Here is a 19,864-nt window from a genome sequence, read left to right as displayed (position 1 = left end):
GTTTCTAGGAATTTGTCCATTCCATCTAAAACCAAAAAACCAAACCTGTTGCCGTTGAGTCAATTCCAACTCATAGAGACCCTATAGTACAGAGTAGAATTGCCCCCTAGGGTTTCCAAGGAACAGGTGGTAGATTCAAACTGCTTACCTTTTTGTTAGCAGCCAAGCTCTTAACCACTACGCCACAATTTGTCGTCATACAAATTATTGTGTTCTCTTACAGTCATTTTTATTTCTGTGCAGTCAGTAGTAATGCCCCCACTTTCATTCCTGATTTTAGTAATAGGAGTCTTCTTCCTTTTTTCATTTGCCAGTCCAGCTAAAGGTTTGCTGATTTTATTGATTTTTTAAAGAACCAATTTTTGGTTTCATTGATTCTCTCTATTGTTTTTTTATTCTCCATTTCATTTGTCTCCACTCTAATCTTATTTCCTTCCTTCTGCTAGCTTTAGGTTTAGTTTGCTTTCCTATTTCTAGTTCCTCAAGGTATAAAGTTCAATTATTAATTTGAGATCCTTCTTGTTTTGTAATGTAGGCATTTAGAACTATAAATTTCCCTTTGAGCAATGCCTTCGCTATGAGCAGCATTTGTTTTAATAGCAGAAGACTGAAAACAACTAAAAATGTCCATGAATAGTGGAAGGAATGGTTAAATCAACTGATGCATTAAAACAATAAAATACTATACATCTATAAAAATACTTTGGACATGTTATCAGGAGGGATCAGTCCCTGGAGAAGGACATCATGCTTGGTAAAGTAGAGGTCAGTGAAAAAGAGGAAGACTCTTAACGAGATGGACTGACACAGTGGTTGCAACAATGGGCTCGAGCATAACAACGATTGTGGGGATGGAGCAGGACCTGGCAGTGTTTCCTTGTGTAGTACGTAGGGTTGCTATGAATTGAAACTGACTCAATGGCACCTAACAACAACAACATAAAAATAAGAGTTCTCTTTATACTGATTTGAAAATAGAGAATACGTTGTTAAATAAAAAAAAGCAAGGAGTTGAATGGTAGGTGTGGTATGTAAATAAAGGGGAGTAAGAATTTATATATTCATAATTGTTTGCACATGCATTTAGTAACTCAGTAAAGACCTGACAAACTAATAAGAATGGTTATTGTTGGCATGAAGAATGGGAGGACGGAGTACATGACTGAAGAGAACATATTTTTAGTTTTTAAAATTTTGAACAATGCAAATATATTACTTGTATAGACAAGTCACAAACTTGGGAGATGATATTTACAATTCAAATAATTAAAGGATCAGTGTCAAAAATATATAAAGAACTCCTACAAATCAGTAAGAGAAAGACAATCCAATGGTGGAAAAGCAGGGAAATGAACAAAAGCATGAATATACATTTCATAATGATGACATAACTATCAGTCAATAAATATGAAACAATGCTAACCTTCACTAATAATGAGGGAAGTGAAAATGAAAATACTCAGGAACACATCACTCCAACTAGACTGAAGAAAATTTAAGTTTAATATTATGAGCTGTTAGCAAGGATGTAGATCAGCGGTCAGCAAACTGCAGCCTGTGAGCCAGCTGCTTGTTTTTGTAAATAAAGTTTTACAGGAACACAGCCACACCTATTCCTTTACGTATGGTCTACAGTTGCTTTCTGGCTAAGACGACAGAGATGAGTAGTTGAGACAGAGACTGTATGATCAACTAGCCTAAAACATTTACTATCTGGCACTTTAAAAAGAATAGTTTGGCATTATCTACCAAAGCTGACTATGTACAGGATATATTTAACAATCTTTATAGCAGCACTGATTGTATTCACAAAAACCAAAGAAAACACAAATACCCAATGACAAGAGAATGCATAAATAAATTGTGGCATATTCGAACAAAAGAACAGTGCATGACAGTGAAAATGAGTGAACTATAGCTTTTATAGCTATACACATCAACATGAACACTCATCAATGCAATACTGAGAAAATAATAATGTGAGTTGTAGAAGAATAAATACAGTATGATTCCAGAAATATGCGAAACACAGTTTTAAGAATATATACATATACAGTAAAACTATGAAGAAAAGGCATAAACTGATAACACAAAATTCAAGATTCTAACTACCTTGTGCTGGTAGGTGAGGTAATAGGTTTGGAAACAGGGGAGCTTCAAAGATATTAAAACCCAAACCAAACCCGTTGCTGTCGAGTCGATTCCGACTCATACCGACCAAAGGTATTGGTACTGATCTATTCTTTAATCTTGGTGATGGTGTTTGTTGCTGCTATTCTCTAAGTCTCAATATATAGAAATATCCTTTTTATATGATTTCATATTTAATAATTTTTTAAACTCTACTAAAAAAGAAATCAATCACAAAAAGACTAAATGCTGCAAAACACGTTAGTTATCCCTCATTTAATTTATAAATAATGAGACTGCAATAAAAGAGAGAACATTTAAAAAAGGTTAACTACTCACTATCCCCTCAGCACTGCTGTGTAACTCAATTATGGATGGATGGATGGGTGGGTAGATGGATGGCATTTTAAGAAAATATTATACAAATGTAAGAGATAATCTTTTAAAGAATTTTAGAAAAAATAGTTAAGATAGAAAATAATTGGAAAATTTGATTATCATCCCTTATCAAGCTCACTTTGCAAAACAAGATAAAAGTAACAAATATGAGAGAAAGAAACAAACATTCTGAAACTACAATTAAATTTCCTATTAGAAATCCCATTCTCATGATTCATCTGATTTAAACAATCTGAATAATGTGCTTACTTATTTTAATTCCCTGCTATGTTTCTGAAAGAATTTAAAGGGATACACAAAAATAAATTACCTCTTTCCACAACAAAGTATTAAAGAGAAAGCTGACAAGGAAATTAGAGAAAGAATAATAAAACCATGATGAAGGTTAATACACCAAATGCAAAACTATGATGAGGTCTGATGCAATTTTTAACTGGCCTGAAACTTGGCTGTGAATTTCCAATCAGCTACAACAAAGCAGGACATATAATTAGTTAAAAGATAGCTATAAGTTAACAAACTATCTGCTCAAGAATAATTGTCAGCTTTTCTTGATACTCATATCAGAGAGAATTATTTCCTGTGACTCTTATAAAGGAAAACTAAACATCGACCACCAAGCCATCAAAATATCGAGAAGAATAATAAAATTAAAAGTTTATTAGGGGCCCAGGAGTTGGGGGAAATACCTAAAAATGATATGCAAAGAAATTCTTAAACAAATTGATTAATGATGCTACTTAAAATTCAACATAATATTCATAAAGTAGTCATATAAAATTTACTGACCTTCCTGAATTGCCATGTCCACAGTTATCCCCGAAGCTGAATGTAGAAGTTTTTGGTAGTTCTGTGCATTTTGGTCAAACAACTGTATAAGAAGAGTGCATGTCTTTTCATAGTCACATCTACTAACAGTGCACAACTGCTCCAGCTGCTGAAACACAGTGGCAGTATCATCCAGTGGATCATCTAAATTATCTCTGCAAAGATACAGAAACCAAGTATACAAATGGCATTAGAATAAACCCAAAAACCCACTGCCGTCAAGTCGATTCCGACTCATAGCGACCCTACAGGACAGAGTAGAACTGCCCCATAGAGTTTCCAGACAGCGCCTGATGGACTTGAACTGCTGACCTTTTGGTTAGCAGCTGTAGCACTTAACCACTACACCACCAGGGTTTCCAATATGATGTACTATTTCCCAGCAAAAAGAAACTTTATTTGTTAAATAAAATTCTATGACGGATAAAGAAATAAAAGACAAAAGGATCAGAAAGGATGAAATGAGACTGTCTATATTTGAAGAAAGGAGCCCTGATGGAACAGTGGTTAAATGCTTGGCTGCTAACCTAAGGGTGAGCAGTTCAAACACACCCGCTACTCTGCAGGGGAAAGATGTGGCAGTCTGCTTCTGTAAAGATTACTGCCTTGGAAACCCTATGGTGCAGCTCTACTCTGTCCTAAAGCAAACCCAAACCTGCTGCGGTCAAGTCAATTGTGATTCACAGCAACTCTACAGGACAGAGTAGAACCGCCCTATAGAGTTTCCAAAAAGCGGCTGGTGGATCTGAACTGTGACCTTTTGATAAGCAGCTATAGCTCTTAATCACATGTCACCAGAGCTCCTATAGGGTTGCTATTAGTTGGCATCGACTCAACCTCAATGGGTTTTTTGGTATATTTGAAGACAACATGATTATCTACATAGAAAATGCTAAAGAATCCACAAAAAAAAGCTACTAGAACTAATAGGTGAGTTTACCAAGGTCACTGAACACAACTCAAATGTATTTCTATAAACTCTCAATAAACAACTGAAATAAACAGTATCATACAAAGGCACCAGAAAACATAAAATACAAATTAAATCTAACTAAACATATGAAAGATTTCAATGTTGAAAACTACAAAACACTGATGAAAATAGTCTAGGAAGATCTAAATAAATGAAAAGATAGACAAGTTCATGGGCTGGCAGACTCAAACCTGTTGAGACATCAATTTTCCTCCCCCAAGGCAACAGACGCAATGCAATCCCAGTCAAAATCCAGCAGAATATTTTTTCAGTAATTGACAGACCAATTCTAAAATTTTCATAGAAAAGCAAAGGAACTAGAATAGGCAAAAGAATTTCAAAAAGGGAAAACCAATTTCAAGGGCTCACATTCAAGATAACTCAGGCAGCTGTACGCTCTCTGAATTTTATGGTAGGTAAATTATACCTCAATTAAATTATAAAATACAAAAGACGAAACTAAAACATAAAACATTTAATTTTTCAATACCTCACAACTATGGCAACAGATTCCAACCGAGAAGTGATAAAGGCCTTCGTGATTTCGGGTGCATAAGTGTCTAATAGATGGGGTTCAGTTGATTTCACAAAAGGAACTGATGCTACCATCCTTTGCCAAAGAGTTAATAAATAATGAACACTGTTGGGAGCAAATTCCCAATGCTACAAAGAAATAAACCAAAAGTTACTTAAAATTACATTCTGTTTTCCTAGATTAAGAATTGCAGAGGCAAGACAATGACACATTCGTTTTAAAATTAACAGTTCTTTTGTTTTTATAAGCAATGAACACTTAATATAGCAAATTTTATAAATGCAAAAAGTATAAAGAAACAATCTTTATTCCACGACCCAGAAATGATCACTATTAAAATGTTAGTGTACTTCCTTCAAACCATCATCTTCTCATGAACATTTTTTTCAGAGTTGGCAATGTGAAGAAAATATGGTTTTCTAACCTCTCTCCCAGACTTATAAACTGAATTTTTCCATGTTAATACAACCTGTAAAAACATTTTTTTATTTCTTTACATAGACTTATTAGAGCTTCTTAGTCATTCTTCAATTATTAGATATTTAAGTGGTTTCTAAATCTTTATAAATACTGCAATGAACTTTTTTACCTAAAACTTTGCAAAGAAAATTTCTGTAAAGTACTCAAATTAACCGACATTAAAAAAAAAAAAAAAAAACCTCCCACCAACCAATACCAAGGAATTGCCTCAAAAAATGTCTATAGTTTAACACAAACTACACATTTTTACTTACCTGGAGGCTAGTAATTGTAAAATTAGCTATCAATCTGATAACTTCAGGATACTCCTTCACCATAACTAATTCTCCCAGCTGATAATTTGTCTTTAAACGAGCCAAAAATCGACAAAATTCATGATAATTACCTGGATCAGACAAACCCTAAATTATGAGACAAACAGAAAGGTTTTTAAACATACTTAGAAACAGACCAAGCTAAAAAAAAAACAATTATACCATGAATAAAATTCCAAGTGTATCTTAAGTCTCCCAGTTTTCACAAGTACTTATGGTACTTTGCAACACTGGGTAGATAACAATGAAAAAAAAAAAACAAGTGACTTCTGCTGGATTTATTGCTGTCATTAATGATTAATAACAGGGACTTCAAAGCAGAGGCTTTGGATGAAACTTTGCACCGTTATGACTGAATTATAATGTTTGGGGACTTATATTACATCAAAAACTGTGTGTATGAGTGTGTATTATGGTTTAAAAAGAAGTCAAAAGACAACTTAGAAAATATTTAAGACAAAAAATACAAATGGGCTCTTGAAACCTTGGAAAAGAGCAGCACTAACTGGACTAAGTTAAATGGTACGTGTGTGTATACACAGTTAAGAGGAATTTCTTCTAATTCAACAAGTACTTACTGAGAGCCTACAGTTACTGTACCCTCAAGCAACTCCCCAACTCTAAATAAAGACTCGGTCAAACAATGGAAAACAGAAAGTTTAACGATATTATCTCCAAGACATAGAAATAACTCTCTGGAGAGGATAGGTTAGAAGGAAAGATCAGGAAAGGCGCCCCTAGTTGCCTGCAAGCACCTGAAGACAGGGCATACGTGTTACTTAGTCTGAGCACTTTGCCCTAAGCACTGTATCTGGAACGAAGCAGAATTAATACTAAAAGAAAGAGGTTCTAAGAAATTTCATTCACATGAGCTCCATGAAAGCATATAAAATAGTGTCTAAGTATTAAGGGCAAATTGCAGAAAGATATTTTGTACTCAAAAGTCTTTTAATAAAAAAGTCTTTTAGTACATGTTTATTAGGCTAAAGTAATTAATAGGCTATCCAAACTAACTTATGCAGCCATTAAACATTAACCTGCAAGTATTGGAAAATCATTTAAGAGAATTATATGACATTTGCATGTTATCTCCCCGTATTGGTTGATGACAGTAAATCAAACAACTAAAATTTTTAAAGTATATTGGTAAAATCCCAGCTATCAGAAAACAGGTATATTTCACAGCTATGCTAGCACTGAAAAGATAAAACAAACACACGATAACACATTAAATGCTCCTGGGAATAGCTTGCAGTACACCCAGCATTTTTTAGAGGAAGGACATTTTCTTTCTGTAAAAGTAGTATATGCCTCCCCAAAAGTTATCAACCAAGAGACTTAGATAAACCTCCTTAACCATCCCTTAACCTTTAAAATCTGTACTTAATTATAAATATTTTATACCAAAAACAAAATAGAAAGTGGAACAAAAAATTTTTATCTAGGTATCCAAAACCACTCATTACTAATGGTTTTGCAATTCTCTGAGATGAGTGTTACCTTAGAAGCTCTGTCCTTAATGTAGAGAGTACTCTTTAAAATCTACAAATTCTTATTTGTCCACAAGAGGGCAAAAAGGCATTCTTTCATAATTTAAAGCCACTTCTTCCATTATTAACATTCAGATTTATATTAAGTTTTCTAGTTCAGAAGGTGGATATAACTCTGAATTAATCACTTCAGAACTTAAGGAAGTGCAAGCGAAGAAATTCAGTACCATGGTAAAAGCCCAAAACATAATAACAAGATATATGAACTCTTTTTATACTCACCTAAAAGAATGGAAAAAATAAAGAAGGGGAACACCTAAGTCTGTCAGGTTAGCATCCATTTTTAAAACAGCCCAAAGAACTGTTAAAAATGAGACGTAAAGAAGATGAATACGATACTTTGTATTCTCTTGCAGAATCATAATAAACTCATGCTGAGTTTATTATGCACCTTTTGGTAGAAAAACTGTATTTCTATATGCTAAGTATTAATTAAATTACTTCATAAATACCTGAGGGTTTTCAAGTATCCTTTTTACTCCCTTAATTAAATTACCAAGGTACTTGGCACGTTCAGGACTGCTAAATAAGGACCTTCTTGTAGAAGCAAACTGAACTAAACATGAAAGTGCCTAAAAACAATAACAAAATTTATTTCAATTTTAAAAGCATCTATGGCCACATGTAATGAATACAAGTCTTTACATTAAAAAATTCCAATGATAAAAAAGCATTATAGAGTCTAAAAATAATGAAAGCTAAACATTATCAACCACCATCACCACCCACCACCACCCTTCCGCCCCACCACTAAAATTCCTATTTGTGCGTTATTTCCCTCTAATATTTTTTCATATACCAAATCTGCCAGAGCAGCGCCTGGACAAGTGCATGTGCAGAAGGCTTTCCAATCGATTCTGATGCCCAGCTCTGTTTGAGAACCACTGAACCTGATTTTCTACCAAAAAGAAAATACAGTTTTGTGGTGGAATATGTTTGTGAAACTCTGCAGGTTATACACCGAGGAATCCTGCAAGGGGAAAACAATTCTGTAACTTTACTTAATCCAACCTGTCCCAAACTTATGTGGCTACAGAATATTCTACCCACACTATTATTAATATAAAAAAAAAGAAAAACCCCTGGTGGTGTAGTGGTTAAGTGCTACAGCTGCTAACCAAAAGGTGAGCAGCTCGATTCCACCAGGGGCTCCTTGGAAATTCTACGGGGCAGGTTTACTCTCTCCTATAGGGTCACTATGAGTCAGAATCGACTCGATGGCAATGGGTTTTTTTTCCCCAGGTATTCATTCATATCTTAAAGGACAGTTTAGAAAATGCTGCTAGAAGAATTACATACCCCATAAATTACTAAAGAGTATCTGTGGTATAGTTGCCTTCCTAACGTCTTCAATATTTTACCAGATAATCTCACTACTTGGGTTTTTAATTCTACTGCTGATACCCATTGAAGTCAGCCTGATCATTGACTGCAAGAACCCTCAAACTGGCAACTTTCAGTCCAAACTGACCCATATATGTTTTGTTTTGGTCCATATGTGTCTGTTTGCCCACCTTTTTTAATTGGAATGAGTCAATATTTAGGTATTTAAGATAGGAGATTTCACATATGAAAAATGTTTGGCTCTCTTGGCAAGTGTGAGAATACTGACAAAAAAAAAATCAGAGCATGCCTTTTTAAACGTTCTCCAGTTTGCCACACACAGCCCCTAGTGTTAGAAACAAAAAGTAAAAATAAACGCCTTTCCTAAGCAATTCTGATAAGCAGGTTTGGGAACCACTCATGTATTAAAAATAGTCAGAGCTCTCGCCCAAAAAGACTTGGGTTTGAATTTTAGTTCCAATATTTACTTTGTTGACCAGGGAGATGTCACTCAGCCAGCCTGGGTCTGTTTCCTCCTCTATATAGAGTCGCTATGAGTCAGAATCGACGGCAACGGGTTTGGTTTTTTTTTTTTAAATAATACTTACCTCACAGGGCCACTATGAAGATTAAATGCGATAAGCACCAAATAACAGGGCCTGGTCAATAAATGCCACTTTCTCTCAAAGCAGCTGTTTACACTTTATATTTTAAGCAGTGGTACTTTCGTTTCGTCCCAAAACATAATTGTATATGAAACCATGGTTTTTAAACAACTAAAAGCAAGACTGTGGTGGCTAAAAGACAGAAAGCTGGAGCCCTACAGCACCACCTGGAATGTTAGTGCCCTGTGAAACCCAGTCTGAAAACCAGCACCTTAACACTCTAGATTCAAAAAGTGACACGTTTTTTTCTTTTTTTTTAATAAAAAGGGGAGGTATTTTTTTGAACCTGTTTTTCCTTTCTAGGAGATAACATATCTAAACAAATATACCGCTCCTGTGTACCTTAAATTTGGAACATCTTTCCTCAGCAAACAGCAATATTCCCTAATTTTACTTGTGCAAACTTAAGACATTAAATTTTTTTTTTTTTTTTTAAATCTTGCTGGGTCTCTGTTTTAGATTCTACAAAGGTAAGTCCCACAGTCTCTACATAACCAAAGAGTTTCAAGAATCTTTTAAACATGAATTTGATTCAAAAAACAAATGAGCAACTGGAGTTGCTCTTTTCTTACAGAATCATAATGTAATGAGCACAAAATCAAATGAGTAGATCCACTTCACTTCTCATTCACAGAGATCTGGTGAGGGCTGTCTGTCAAGTCTAAGACATGGAGCCAGGCAAGGTTGAAGAAAGACTTAGGGAGAGGGTAAGATAAGGGAAGGAGCTGATGGGTGGTAGATGCTAGACTAAGGCCCAGAGAAAGGGATGGGGACTGGTAGGAAGGAAGACATACTCAGAGACTGATAGTTTGTTCTGGCTCTGGGCAGGGGCTAAATCAACAGTTATTGGTTCTGGGCTCAACTGTGAAATGGAATGAACTGTTGACTATAAATCTAATCTGACAAATAGTTTAAACAATATACATCGCAGGAGACTTAAAAATTTTTTGTGAGAAGTAATCACTAAACATGTGGAAAAACCCAATCAAGTATGTATATAATTAGAATTTTTTTTTAAGTAAGTATATACCACCCCTTACTTCAATTAGGCAGATACTTTTTAATGAAGTAATGAATGATTTTTACTTACTAACTGAGATAGTAGTGGTGGAAATGAATGATACAAATTGAAGAAAAGATCCAATGTTTCTGGTTCCAGGAAAACTGAAAAAAAAAAAAAAAAAAATTTTCCCCCTAATACGGTTACTTGTAATTCACAGGGGACTTTTTCTTGCAGTGATTATAACATAGTAAGATATCACATAAAGCAAGAACTCCAAGACTTCTGCACGTGGTCACTCTTTTCAGGTAGGCCAATTTTTAATTTCTAGGTATTTTCTATTGAAAGACGAAATAAGAGAGAGAGAAAAATTAACTAGCTAAGACGTTCCGCATTTCTATGTAGCATTTATAGTTCTTGCTCGGAGAATCTTCTATTTTCACTTGTCTTAGAGTAACATAAACATTGTTTAAAAATTAAATAGTACCAAAAAGTCAACAGTAATGAAAAGTTTATAGTAAAAATATAGCTGACCCTACCCCATTCCAGCCACCTTTCAACTTTTTTAGCTACATTTATCTCCATGTTTCCAAATAACAATGCTGTATTATTCTTGATTTGATTGTTTTACTTTACACAACAGCTGAATTCCCATTATAGCATATGACATACAACATTATAGCATACAACATCCACTACTCTCTCTACAATCCATTCTCTCTCATAAAATCTATCCGCTATGTCACAATTTGGGGTTAAATCAATTCTCAGGCAGTCCATTTCCCCAGATTTCACATCTTCCACTTTCATGGCTTGTACACCAAGTAGCTTCCTGAGAACAGGTACATTGGGGTAAATTTTGGGAGAGATTGCACGTTCAAAAATGTCTATTCTATCTTGATAATCTGGGTCTAGTTTAAAAATTATTTTCTCTCAGAAATCTCAGGATATTACTGCATTGTCTTCTAGCGCTGTTGTTGAGAAGTGTAATGCCATTTTATTACATATTTTGTAAGTGACTTAATGTTTTCCTTCTAGAATATTTTTGAATCTTCTCTTTATCTTTGCTATTCTCAAATGCCATGATTACGAGGCTTAGTGTGCAACTTTTTTTATTCATTATGCTGAGTACTTGGTGGGACCTTTCAATCTGAAAATTTATGTCTTCAGTGCTGAAAACTTTGTATTATTTGTTTGCAAATTTTCTTGTTTTCTGTCATCTCTTTTTAGAACTCCTTCCAGTCATGTCAGACCTCCTAGTTTCATTTTCTAATTTTCTTACATATTTTTTTCTCTTACCCAACATCTCTTTGAACTTGGTTCTACTTTCTGGGAGATTTCCTTAACTTTTTCTTCCAAATCTTCACTGAATATTTTATTTTGGTTACTGTCTTTTAAATGTGTAACATTCTCTGAATATTTCTTTTTAAAACAATTTCCTGTTCTAATTTCAGGATGTATTACCTTTTATCTCCCTGGGGATACTAAAGTATGCCTTTTTTTAAATTAAACTTTTTGAGGTAATTACAACTTCATACAGAGTTGCAAAAAGTACAGAGACCCCCATCTGCCCTTTACCCAATTTTCCCTCAATGATAATATACAGCACAATATCACAACCAGGAAGCTGACAATGATACAATCCACTGATCTTACTTAGATTTCCCAGTTTTACACGTATGCATTTGCATGTGTGTGTGTATTTAGTTCTAGGCAATTGCATTGCATGTGCTGATTTGTGTATCCACCACTACAGTTAAGATAAAGAACACTAAGTCCCTCTTTATCGTTGGCATTAGTATTTGATTTCCATATTAGAAAGGTTTTCATGAAATCTCTGGTGCTCCATCTCTGGTATCCCTGAATATGAAGCCTGTGCAGTTTAATTTTTTAAGGAAAAAAGCCCTGGTCTTGGGAAGCTAGTGGGAAGCGAGAAAGAAGGTGGGGAGGGAAGGGCAGTCACCTCACTGCAAAGACTGTACAGCAAATTCTGGGGAAGTTAAGTATACAGCATACAGACTTTTTCACCCCTGACTTCAGGGGTACTCTAGTGCCACCGTTTTTCAGGGGTATATGGAGGCAAATCAGCTTGCTTTTTCTTGGTATCCCTCTCCGTAAAGAAGTAAATTGCAACTCTGCTCTGCTAAGTCAGTTATTCTATTTTCTTTATAATCGTAAAAAAATGGCGCTATCTCTTCTCAACTGTTATATCATCTCCCACTGTTTATCTGAGGGTTTCAAAACAGAATACCTGATTTCCCCTCCCACACCTGCTTTCCCCCAGCTCTAGAGTTCTGTCTTCTCTTTTTTCCAAATTCGAAATATGAAAGTTACTAGATATAAATAGGGGAAAATAGATTTCAAAACTGGCTATCAGAAACTACTTTGGGTTTAAATCCTTTTGAGGTTTTTTTGATTGTCTAGCAAAAAACAGGAGACAATTGTGCCTAGGGGAATTGTATTGCTTCACTGTGAGCCTCTTACGTTGACCATCATTCACGTTAAACTTTTTTCTTACTTGTTCTCCAGGTTGTTGGAATCTGCACTGTGCAGAGATCATCTGCAGACTCATCTGCTGAACTGCCGATGAAGTCAAAGTTAAGGCAGTTGAGGACCAGCTTCAAGACCTGCATTACAAGATTTTGTTGACACTGATCCTGCAGATTTAAAGGTTTGGCCAATACCTGAAAAAAAGTTCAAAGTCAAATAAAGCCTTATGAAACAAGTCAATAAACAAATTTTTCACGTCACATAACTTCAATAACTCTTCAATGCCAAATTAAAATTAGCAAAAAGAGTTTACAAAGTTTTGTTGCATACATTAGGAAAAAAAGGTAAAATCACAATCCACAAACTTCTATAACAGACTATTTTCTATTTTAATTTTGTGAAATGAGAATAAAAACATTTATGATTAACCTTAAATTGCAGGTCACCCTCTAAAATTGGAGCTTTACAACAAATACTTTAAATAGCACAATAGTGTAAACACATATGGCATTCATTAGCTCAAAAGCTGTGTGGAACAAGTTGAAAATATAAATTTTCTTCAAGAAAAGCTAGGCTATAACTTCATGCATAAAAGATTCATATTCAGCTAACAGAGGCTCCCAGAGCTGTCTGAATGTGGGAGGACACTCAAAGCTTCTGGGGCGCAATCTTGACCCCTAAAAATGTCCACCTCCACACAACCAGAAAAGATGGTATCTTTTAAAGATACACAGTGAAATATTTATGGAAGAAATGATACAAAGTTTGGGGTTCTGCTTTAAGAGTAATACAAAAAGAAATAAAGTGAGGAGGTAGGGGCAGCGATGAAACAAGACTGACCATAAGTTTTTAGCTGTTTAATTTGTTGATGGGTACAAGGGGGTTTCACTATACTATTCTGCCCACTTTTCTGTATGTTAAGATTTTCCATAATAAATTTTTTTTTAAGATAATAAAAAATCCACTGCCATCGAGTTGATTCTGATTCACAGCAACCCTACAGGACAGAGTAGAACTGCCCCCATGGGTTTCCAAGGCTATAATCTTTATAATTACACCATCCTATCTTTCTCCCATGGAACAGATGGTGGATTCGAACCGTCAACCTTTCGGTTAGCAACCAAGTGCTTAAACACTGCAATACCAGGGCTCCTTTTCAAGATAATAGAGGGTCTTTTGGTCTGACCTAGTTTAACAGTTATCATGTACCAAAGAACTGAAATACCCACTGCCGTCAAGTCGATTCCAACTCATAGCAACCCTATGAAATAAGTGAATAAAAATAAAATATTTTTTAAATAGTTTTTTTTAGCATAGCTTACCTGTGTTTCACAAATTGTCTTCTACTCAAAACTATTCCATCAGTCTCTTGGCAATTCACAATAATCTTTAGTATATTAAAGACTTTGATAAGTCCTTCAGAAAAGAAATCTACTTACCTCAGTTTGTTTTTTAAACTTATTTGACAATGAAACACTTTTGCTTACCTAATATCATTAAGACCCCAGAAACTAGTGCTTAATGGAACTTAGAGGAACGTATTTTGGGAAATGTTGTACTAGGCCAATTAACAAGCTTGAGCAGCACGATGAAGTCGCTATATTATACAAGAAGACAAAACATAATCATGAATTATGCTATCCTTAATGTTCAAAAGGGAGCTAAGTTATAAATGGGAAAATGTGTCCAAATGTATTATTGAAGTCAACAATCTTGGCTCAACTATGAATTAAGTTTGATAGCTGATAAATAACAAAAACTTACTTCCATTTCACTGTTCATCTACACTCTAGAAAAATATGGACAGGACAGATAAAAGAAGACTCAGTTAGCTTCTGTAATAAAGAACCTACAGCAGGAAGATCATGAACTACTACCTAGAGATAAGTTACTAAATTCCTTTGGGATTTTACTTTATCATAACCCAAGTAACTAAAAGAAATTTTTGGAACTTCTAGATTTGTGCAAATCTAATACACTTAAGTCAAGATTGTCCACAACATCTCTTCGGACAGCAAAATAGAGGAAAGAAAATCTATTTGAAATTCTTTTGAAACTCTGAAAATTTTCTAAATACTAACTAGGATAAAAAACCCACTGGATAATGTACTATTAAATAACTTACCTCTTTTAGAAGAGAGCATGCTAGCACTAGAATGTCTTTGAGAGAAGTGTCACGAAATGAAGTAGCTATTTTCCTGTGTTTTCCTGAAGATCTAGAATAGTCAATCTAAAAAGATCAAGATGAATTAGTTTAACTACACCTACCAAGGAGTAAAGCAAAAATTTATGGAATTAGAAAAGGAACGGAAGTAACGATTAAAGAGTCATAAAGTATTGAACTAAAAGAGCTTTTAAAAACCCACCAAGGAAGTGACCTATTCAAGGCTATTAAAGAGTTAATGGCAGAGCTAGGGTTAGAATCCAAGTTTCTGGATTGTTTTAATTCCGTGCTCCTTCTACAAACCATAAAAAATCCACTGTCGTTGACCTTATTCCAGCTCATAGCAGCCCCACAGGACAGAGCAGACCTGCCTCACAGGGTTTCCAAGGAGTACCTGGTGGATTTGAACTGCTGACCTTTTGGTTAAAAAGTTGCGTTCTTAACCACTGCACCATCAGGGCTCCACTTACAAACCATACTGATGCCAAAATTAAAAGCCAGATTAATTATAGTTTCAGAGGAAACATAAATACAGATTAGAAAATAACAAGCAGATAATTTTTGTTGTTGTTGTTGTTAGGTGCTGTGGAGTCAAAGCAACCCTGTGTCCAACAGAACGAAACACTGCCCAGTCCTGTGCAATCCTCACAATTGTTGTTATGTTTGAGCCCATTCTTGCAGCCAGTGTGTCAATCCATCTCCTTGGGGGTCTCCCTCTTTTTCACTGACCCTCTAGATAATAAGACTATCAATTCCTGATCCATGCATCTTATTTCATATTCGGCAAGTAACAACTTCTCTGATCCTGAGGATCTACATGTAAAATGAGTAACCTCTGAAATAATCTTCGAATTCCAACTTCCTGTGAATCCCTATCAGCAAACTGAATTACAGAAAAATTTTTCTATATGAAAAAGATATTTCTATATACACCATGTCATTGGTTCATATATCTTTGGTATTCTGAAAAGAAAGTAAGACAAATTATAAATAATTAGACGTCTAATTTATTATATCATCAATATTCATCTTGAATATTTTCTTAGCTAATGATAACTAATTCTTAAAAATAAATTTACTAAGACTAGCTTTTGTGCCTCTAACCTAAAATATAATATAGTCAAAATAATATTATGTGAATACACCATAATTTATTTATCCATTCATCTGCTGATGGACACTTTGGTTGCTTCCATCTTTTTGCTATTGTAAACAGCACTGCAATGAACATAGGTGTGCACATATCTGTTTGTGTAAAGCCTCTTATTTCTCTAGGACATATTCCAAGGAGTAGGATTGCTGGATTGTATGGTAGATCTAGTTCTAGCTTTTTAAGGAAGCGCCAAATCTATTTCCAAAGTCATTGTACCATTTGACATTCCCACCAGCGCTGTATAAGTGTTCCAATCTCTCCACAGCCTCTCCAACATTTATTATTTTGTGTTTTTTGGATTAATGCCAGCCTTGTTGGAGTGAAATGAAACCTCATTGTAGTTTTGATTTGCATTTCTCTAATAGCTAATGATCATGAACATTTCCTCATGTATCTATTAGCTATGTGAATGTCTTCTTTAGTGAAGTGCCTGTTCATATCTTTTGCCCATTTTTTAATTGGGTTATTTGTCTTTTTGTAGTTGAGACTGTGCAATATCAGGTAGATTTTGGAGATCAGACGCTGATTGGAAATGTCACAGCTAAAAACCTTTTCCCAGTCTGTACGTAATCTTTTTATTCTTTTGGTGAAGTCTTTTGATGAGCATAAGTGTTTGATTTTTAGGAGCTCCCAATTATGTAGTTTCTCTTCTGCATTGTTAGTAATGTTTTATATACTATTTATGCCACGTATTAGGGCTCCTAGCATTGTCCCTATTTTTTCTTCCATGATCTTTATCATTTTAGATTTTATATTTAGGTCTTTGATCCATTTTGAGCTCATTTTTGTGCATGGAGTGAGGTATGGGTCTTGTTTCATTTTTTTGCAGATGGATATCCAGTTATGCCAGCACCATTTGTTAAAGAGACTGTCTTTTTGCCATTTAACTGACTTTGGGCCTTTGTCAATTATCAGCTGCTCATATGTGGATGGATTTATGTCTGGATTCTCAATTCTGTTCCATTGGTCTATGTATCAGTTGTTGTACCAGTACCAGTCTGTTTTGACTACTGTGGTGGTATAATAGGTTCTAAAATCAGGTAGAGTGAGGCCTCCCACTTTGTTCTTGATATCCATTTTTTTGAGAAACAGAACTGTGTATCCATTTTGTACTGCATCCCTATACCTCTATCACACAAACATATTTTACTTCTTGATGATTATACATTGAGTATATGTAAGAAACAGTAGATTTACCTTTTTAAAAAGCCTAATAACTTAAATACTCTTTACTTTCAGAAAACCCCAAGTTTAGATCTTTGTCTTACATACATCCTGTTACTAACATTACATGAATTTACCTGGCTCACATCTGACAACCATAATATTTGATTTTCCTCATGCAATGCAGATATTTCTATTGCCTGGCTCAGAAGTGCTTAATAAATGCTAGTTGAAATTGTGAATGTTCTATAATTAGGCTGAGTAAAATGTACAGCACCTATACTATTATACCATTATACTATTCTCTTTGCTTTTATGAGGTTAAATTTTCATACTAAAATTATTTTAAAATATATATATATTTTAAAAAGCTACAGTTCAGACCAAATCAGAGTAAAGTAGGACCAGAATAAGCATTAACATGTCTCTGGAGAAATCACTTATTTTTTACCTTACGAAGCCTAAGTCACACTTCAGCCCTTGGAGCTTTTTTTAAAAGGCACTTGGTAATATACAGATAAGCCTGGAACACCGTGCAGTGCCAGGAAGAAAGACAGCATCCAAAGAGTAGTGAGAAAATGTCAAATCTACACAGAAGCCAGCTTGAAAGGGCTCCTACTGGCCAAATCTGGGGAAATTTAAGTATTGAAATAAATGATATTAGTAACAAATTATAACCTATTAAATAAAAAAAAAAAAAATAGCAAACCAGGAATCCATACTGATATAAAGAATAAATTGAAAGTCTGATGAGGAATGGGCTTTTTCAGGATCTTACGTACCTCACCACAAAATAGTCAATAATTACAAAGAGGAAAAGAATAAATCTGCAATGGAGAGGGCTAGCACAGACCATTTTAATCAAGTGATCAAAGTAATGTGGCAAATCAAATCATGCACGTATGACAGGATGCACTGAGAAGGCTACATGTCATGTCTGTGATATTCCTGACAAATAGTATGCAAAGTCTGAATCTAATAATGAGGAAACATCAGACAATCCCAAATGGAGGGACAGTTTACAAAACAATTGACCTATAATCTTCACAAGTATCAAGCCCATGAAAGTAAAAAAAAAAGATGGAGGAATTTTTCCAGATTGAAAGAGACTTAAGACATGATGGATTCTAAACGGGTTCCTTCTGCTATTAAGGACATTTGGGGGACTAACTGGTAAAATTTGGTTGGGGTCTGAGGATTAGATGGTATTAGTATGTCAGTGTGAATTTCCTGATTTCAGTGGTTGTATTGCGGTTATGTAGGACAATGTCCTTGAATGTACCAAATACACACTGAAGTATTCCAGGGTGGTAGGGAATCATTTCAACAGCTTAGTATCAAATTCTTGAGGGAAAAAAAAAGCAAAAATCTTCTTTGTATTATACTTGCAACTTTTCTGTAAGCTTAAGATGGTTTATTAAAAAAAAAAAGTTCTTGATTGCTCTCTAAAAACTACACCTTTATTAAGAACTCCGTATTACCTAGCTGTGTTTCAGTAACAATATAAACACAGCAAAACGGCACTACCAGGGCAGCCTATTATGCTGTGAAGTAGGAAATGAATAAAACTGCTAGTCTTAAAATTGGCAAAAAGTTGACGATTGTAAAAGCTGGGTGATGAGTACATGGGAATTATTATTTTCTTTGCTTTTATGAGGTCAAATTTTCACACTAAGATTATTTTAAATATATATATCTCTAAAAAGCTACAGTTCTTCATATTTAGAGTCTAGTAGGATTAAAATAAGCAGGCACCAGTGTTTCTAGCCAAGGTTCCTGTCATAACATCCCTGCCAACATAGTACCTATGTTCCACATACAACCACCAGTCCTGGAGATAGAGGTACACACGTACATACATACACAGATACATGCATACAAACTGCAGAGAAATCTTCACATACTCAAGGGCGGAAGGGTTGGGGAGGTAATGGCCATGGTTAAATAAGAGATCACATTAAGTTTTCGAAGTTCTTCTTATATCTTTAGAAATATTTCCTAATTCCTGATTGGATAGAAGTGGAAAAGGGTTATTTTAGATTTTTTTTTTCTTTCATTTAAATGCACAAGAACTACATTGTCACTCCAAAAGGAGCTGGAAAAGAGGTATGCATGCCTTCCATATATATACATAGCCAAGTCTCATTATTTACAGTAGTTATGTTCTATAACACTGAATTAACAAATACTGAGCATCACTGCTCTTAGGGGAAATATGGGGTTAGGTTCCTGTGAGCCTCTGGTCACATTTTTGATAACTGATCAATGCACAGCCTTCTTTTATGAGTAGTTCGGTTTAAAAACACTTTATTGAATATAAACTGTTGATTCATTAACACTGAACTCAGTCAAGAGTACTATAACTCATGTCTGAACAAAGCTTATCTAACACAATTTCTCCATAAGGTACATCATAGACTTTTGTGTGTGTGTGTATGCGCGCGCGTGCTTCAGGTGAAAGTTTACAGAGCAAACTAGTTTCTCATTCAAAAATTTATAAGCAAATTGTTTTGTACATTGGTGCAATGCTTGCATTATGTCAGCACTCTCCCCCTTTCCCTTTCCACCCCGGGGCTCCCCAGTTCCATTCGTCCAGTTTTCCTGTCCCTTCTCACCTTCTAGTCTTTATTTTTGGGCAGGTATTGACCATCTAAGAAGCACATTCCTCACGTGTGTTATTGTTTGTTTTACAGGCC

General features: G+C 34.9%; 1 protein-coding gene across 1 annotated transcript in view; it reads right to left on the bottom strand.

Annotated features, from left to right (window-relative positions):
* Nucleotides 1–19,864, bottom strand: part of RANBP17 (RAN binding protein 17) — a 120,652-nt gene that overhangs the window by 73,171 nt on the left and 27,617 nt on the right. Inside the window, exons 6-12 of the mRNA XM_064279109.1 lie at nucleotides 14,813–14,917; nucleotides 12,716–12,881; nucleotides 10,288–10,361; nucleotides 7,662–7,781; nucleotides 5,600–5,746; nucleotides 4,821–4,993; nucleotides 3,319–3,512 (exon numbers count right to left, since the gene is read on the bottom strand). Of these exons, the coding sequence (XP_064135179.1) occupies nucleotides 3,319–3,512; nucleotides 4,821–4,993; nucleotides 5,600–5,746; nucleotides 7,662–7,781; nucleotides 10,288–10,361; nucleotides 12,716–12,881; nucleotides 14,813–14,917 (979 nt within the window). The remainder of the gene's footprint in view (nucleotides 1–3,318; nucleotides 3,513–4,820; nucleotides 4,994–5,599; nucleotides 5,747–7,661; nucleotides 7,782–10,287; nucleotides 10,362–12,715; nucleotides 12,882–14,812; nucleotides 14,918–19,864) is intronic.

The sequence above is a fragment of the Loxodonta africana genome, chromosome 2, assembly GCF_030014295.1.
Source record: "Loxodonta africana isolate mLoxAfr1 chromosome 2, mLoxAfr1.hap2, whole genome shotgun sequence".
In the NCBI taxonomy this organism is placed as follows: Eukaryota; Metazoa; Chordata; class Mammalia; order Proboscidea; family Elephantidae; genus Loxodonta; species Loxodonta africana.
The sequence above is the reverse complement of the archived record's forward strand: the minus strand, read 5'-3'. Positions and strand labels throughout refer to the sequence as shown.